This window comes from Musa acuminata, unplaced genomic scaffold (assembly GCF_036884655.1).
Source record: "Musa acuminata AAA Group cultivar baxijiao unplaced genomic scaffold, Cavendish_Baxijiao_AAA HiC_scaffold_1072, whole genome shotgun sequence".
NCBI classification, from domain to species: Eukaryota; Viridiplantae; Streptophyta; class Magnoliopsida; order Zingiberales; family Musaceae; genus Musa; species Musa acuminata.
The window spans coordinates 282,881-287,788 of NW_027021286.1; the positions used below are offsets into that span (position 1 = coordinate 282,881).

The 4,908-nt window shown below is 36.9% G+C and overlaps 1 protein-coding gene across 3 annotated transcripts; it reads right to left on the reverse strand.

The window, feature by feature from the left end:
• Nucleotides 1-14: 14 nt before the first annotated feature.
• LOC135666095 (probable protein phosphatase 2C 59) lies at nucleotides 15-4,689 on the reverse strand. 3 transcript variants are annotated; one of them, XR_010509693.1, is made up of 7 exons: nucleotides 4,059-4,688; nucleotides 3,460-3,587; nucleotides 3,141-3,239; nucleotides 2,892-3,050; nucleotides 381-468; nucleotides 213-304; nucleotides 15-99 (listed from the first exon to the last, which is right to left on the reverse strand). XR_010509693.1 is itself a non-coding variant. In XM_065177629.1 (6 exons), the coding sequence occupies exons 1-5, from the start codon at nucleotides 4,124-4,126 to the stop codon at nucleotides 410-412; spliced, it is 513 nt and encodes a 170-aa protein (XP_065033701.1). In that variant the 5' UTR covers nucleotides 4,127-4,688; the 3' UTR covers nucleotides 18-304; nucleotides 381-409. The 3 variants fall into 3 exon arrangements, 2 of the variants coding, with proteins under 2 accessions (XP_065033701.1, XP_065033700.1); XM_065177629.1 differs by having other exon boundaries at nucleotides 18-304; XM_065177628.1 differs by lacking the exons at nucleotides 15-99; nucleotides 213-304; nucleotides 381-468 and having other exon boundaries at nucleotides 475-3,050; nucleotides 4,059-4,689.
• Between the last annotated feature and the right edge of the window lie 219 nt (nucleotides 4,690-4,908).

Genomic DNA, 4,908 nt, shown 5'->3' on the forward strand with positions numbered 1-4,908 from the left:
TTTCTTCTTTTAAAGTATACCTCATTCGTTCGTGACAACATCCCACAATCAGTCACTTGCAAGGATGAGGAATTCGAGAGATCCATCAACCGCTTCCACCTGCATTCAACAGTAGTCGAAGCAGTCAAAGGCATTACTGTCAGATGATGATATGTCTCGAGTCTTGAAGACAATAACATTGTAGGAATAAAGTGATAGGTCAGAGATCAAACATGAATTTCTGGATCTGCGACAACAAACTGTTTCAGGTGCCTATCACCAAATGCACGAGAAACGGCAAGAACACCACCGACACGCCATGTCCCTGCAGTTACAGTTGATCAGTATTTATATAACGAAATGATCTAAACTGATAAAAAATGATGGAGGAGATCAAGTACCAGCCCACATTACAAAGCCCCCAGCATCCTCAATCCTTTGCTCTCTCATCTGTTTGGTCAGGCTTGTGATCCCTTGAGACAGCTATAGCTGCAAAAGTTACAAAAAATAGCGTGAGCCGAGTTCCTAGTAAAGAACTAAACTTTTAAGAGGCTCAATCAATAATTCAATACAAGATTCTGGTGATTGTATTCTATTTCAGATACTGAATTTGTTAAAAACAGAACCTTCAAGCACATCCAGAGAAAATCATCTCCATATTATCACCATCAAAATAGAGTGATTGGTTTAATTATGAGAGCTCACATCAACCAAGTACCACAACAGGTTGATTTGCCAGGTCTCTGTTGTTCAAAGTACCAAGAACTGGCTTTTGACCATGATGCACGAGGGACAAAAGGTTTCTTTCTCTAAATTACCAAGCAATCAGAAGAATTGCCGTTGCAATCTACTGCACAAACTAGAAGCAAAACTTACCATATGGGGAACAAAAGACTTTTTTCTCTAAATTATGAAGCACCCAGAAGTTCGTTTGGTCAACTACTCTATCATGATCAGAAAATTGCTTTTGCAATATATTGTAAGAACCAAGAAACAGAACTTGCAAGTAAAATGGGTGCTCTACAAGAAATTGGCACAACTGTTTGCCTCAGAAAAGGACTTGTTGCAACTGATGCCACTGAAAAACCAAGAATCAGATGTTTGTATCAAGAGGTTCATAGAATACATAAACTTTTGTATTAATTGAGCACAAGTTGAGATGCCAAACTCGATTTAACAAAGAAAAAGTGGGAAAAAAAAAACAACGAAAATTAGAACCACAAGCAGCTTTTAATATGCTAAATAAAAAGTCTTTATTAGTTACAATTTTCAAGATAACTGGATCGAGTGATGCAACAAATTCTAGATTGATTTTTCGACCCAATCAATTGAAATGAGAAGAGATTGCATGGATATCTTATAAAGAATACAGAACAACCTCAACGGGCATAAGAACAAACATAAACAACAGGATTCAATGACAACAAGTATGTCAACAGCACCACACAGTACTGTTTATTGCCATTCATAAATCAATCAGAAATTTGAATCTAGTTAGAAGGCAATAATCTCAAACTAAAGATGACCACATATAGTAATTGAACCATGAGATGAACAAATGGGCAAGCAAACATCCAAACAAAAGCAAATGGTAGATCACGGATAATGATTATGGAAATATGTAAAATGTTAAATACCAAGCTCTACATACATGAGGGATGATTTTTGATAAAAAATATGTAAATTTGGCAAGAAAAAATAATGGAGACACAATAATATCTACCTAAAGTTCCATATAAAAAATATATTCTTTAACACTGAACAAAACAAATAATGGAGAAATATGCTTATGACAAGCTTCAGGATTAAGGAAACATCAACTTCCATTGTCATCCTGTTTTGTCATTGGCGTGAATAGTTAAACTCCCGATCGTCGAAGTCTACGATTAGATGGTTTTGACAAGGGTCAATTCCAGAATGCAAGAAATATAACCAACAAAATGTGGACTGGAGGATAAAAGACCGTAGAATAATAAATCACACCAATAAAAATCCCATTTGTAGATTCCAAGACATGTCATACATCTAAAGTGGTACCAAAACCTACTATGTACAGCGCTAAATGGAAAGTTTCATCAAGGAACAACACTCAAGCGATGAACAAAAAATAGTTCTTAGATCATACATTAAAGACAAGATAACATGACTAAACTATTAGTATACAATTTCACCAAAAGTATGTAGCTATGAAACCACTGTAGCATCGATAAGTCATAAAGACATTAAGTGCAATGGCTTATAGAAGTAGCATAAAAAAGTGATTATTATTCTTTAAATAATGCTGTGTAAAAATTGGATAACTTAATATTAAGTTTCCAATCCTGTTTAACTTGCTAGTAAACTATTAATCTTCAAATCTCATTTCAAAAAGAGTACATGCAATACGAGAGCGTAATGAACTTTAGCACCTCATCCATCATCAACAATTTAAATCCTCATTTATCACCATAAGTGTGCAGTTTCAGCCATTTCTGAAGATTTTTTCGCAGGTTCAATTCTCCAATTTCAGGCTTAAATTCTGTGAATCCAAACAGGAATATGTTCTCTTTCTCCTTCCTGTCTATACTTTTTTATATTACTATATTTTTGAAGAATCTGAAACTATATGATTATTTGTTTCAATGTGTTCAGTACACCAGAGACACACAGAGCTACTATAGCATTTGGCAGGATCAAGAGAAGGCCAAAAAACTTTGTTGGTCTAGAACCTACATATATCCTAAGAACCTAGATGTCACTGGTGTCACATTCTAAATATTGCTCTTAAATAGGTTGGGTTGTCAGAATACAGTTAGTAAAAAAAAATGCAGTAAACTCCATCTAAATTGAGCCGGTTTAGTTCTAGATTAAGTACAGAAATCCGTTACACATAATTGATGATAAGAGAACTGATTTAAGGATGAGGGGCCTACCATCTCCTCCTCTACATATGACAGCTCTAGAGTCCCCAACATTTGCAACGAGCAAACGATCACCAACAAGGACAGCTGTTGATGCAGTTGAACCCGCCTCTCGGTTCTGGCTGTTCTCAGATTTCAAAAATTCTGCGTCCGTGTGGTTGTATGCATCAGCTGAAGGTAACAGCACAGATGAATTTCATAAGCCAAATATTATTGTTCTCTAAAAGCTCTTTCATAGTACAAAATGCAAATCAGCACCACCTATAGCTGATTTTGTATCGGTAATGAACTTTGGATGCCTGAGTAAGTTGCTGAAGAGGTTTTGTTTAACATACTCTGCTACTTGGGCACCGCCATGACCTACATAACCACTCATCAAAGCATCAAAGTCTAACGTTAGGATATTGAATGTATAAGCAACTCTCCACGAGAGAAATTTACCCTAGAAAAGGATTGAAAGAAGCAAGTTAATGAATGGGTTTTCTATGTCAGTTTTACCAAAAATTTGCAAATACAAAAAAAAAAAAAGATAAGACATTCTAAACATAACAAAGACAACAAAATACTGCAGAAATTTTACCATCAAAGACCCCAAACAAGCCAACAATTTCTCCATCAACGCTGTCAATTCGCGTCTCATAGAAGTCTTCCATCGAAGATCTTTTCCCCGGACAGCTTGCATACCCATAACCAAACTTCCCATCTTGACTGTCTTGAAAGAAATAAGCATGAGTTTTAATGTTAGATTGACACGCAAGAGTAGGATGTTTCTTTACAGCCTACTTTAGGCAACATATTCAACTGCAGATTCAAGAACCACAATTAACAGATAGGAAGCAGTTCTATGAGTTTATTCAGCGTAAAAGAACCATGTTTCCCATGTAAGTTCACACATCCATATCTGACGAACCATCTCATAACTTGTTTGTCAATTATTAAGGATCTAACTTATATTGAATTATTAAGGAATAAACGACTGTTTATACATAAAAAATAAATAAATAAATAAATCTCTTCCAATAACTAGCTAGTTTGTCTTCGAATTAGAACTCAAAATATATGAAGCGAATGCTAGCATAAGATCAGCTCGAAAATCGCACGAGATACGAAACATAAACAAATCTAGAAAAGAATATCGTAAGCCTTAATACGACTTCACAAGGAATAAACGAACGAGACCTGAGTCCTCCCCCGCTGACCGGAGCACCGTCTGCTTGAAGCCCACTGATGGAGTTCAAATACCCCATCTTCCCTCCGAAATATTCGCCCCCCAAACAAAGATCAAAGTGAGGGAAGATCCCACCGAAACCACCGAAACAAGAAGGCCGATCCAATCAGCCTGGAAAGAAACCCATGCCCGATTTCCTCACACTCGAATCAGCCGTCGATCCCCACCGCGACCAAATTCACCCCCTGCAATCGACATCCGATACCCCCTCCCCCCCACAAACGTTTACCACGTCGATCAACGGAAGCAATCTCGAACTCCAAAAAGAAAAGAGGGCAGATGAAGAGATCCTTCACCGAGAGACAGAGAGAGAGAGAGAGAGGAGACGCCGAGCACTGGTTTCGATCGCTGGCAACGGGGAAGAAACGTCGAGGGAGGAAACAACGGATTAATGGTGGGGGGTAGGCGGTGGGTTTTGAGTAGAAGTTAAAATGTATGAATGGATATGCTTAGGTCTCCATTTGGTACCGAAAATAAATAGATAAATAAATACACATGTCTCAAGAAAAATAACTTTAATTGAGCGTTAAAGTATAATTAATTAAGTTTAATTGACTAAATCGAAGATCTAATTAGCAATATATGAGCATACATAACAATGCTATAATAACAATCAAAACTTAAAAGGACAAAAAATGGTTGTAATAAATCATACATTTGTGTGTGAGAGGTCACTTCTATCTTTCCTTTGCGTGCTTGCATTGCTTAAGTGGTTGCCATCACGTAACCGCATGCCATCGTTATACTTGTCGCTTGTTTGGGTGTTCTTTTCGATGCATGATTATTCCATTTCTTATGAGA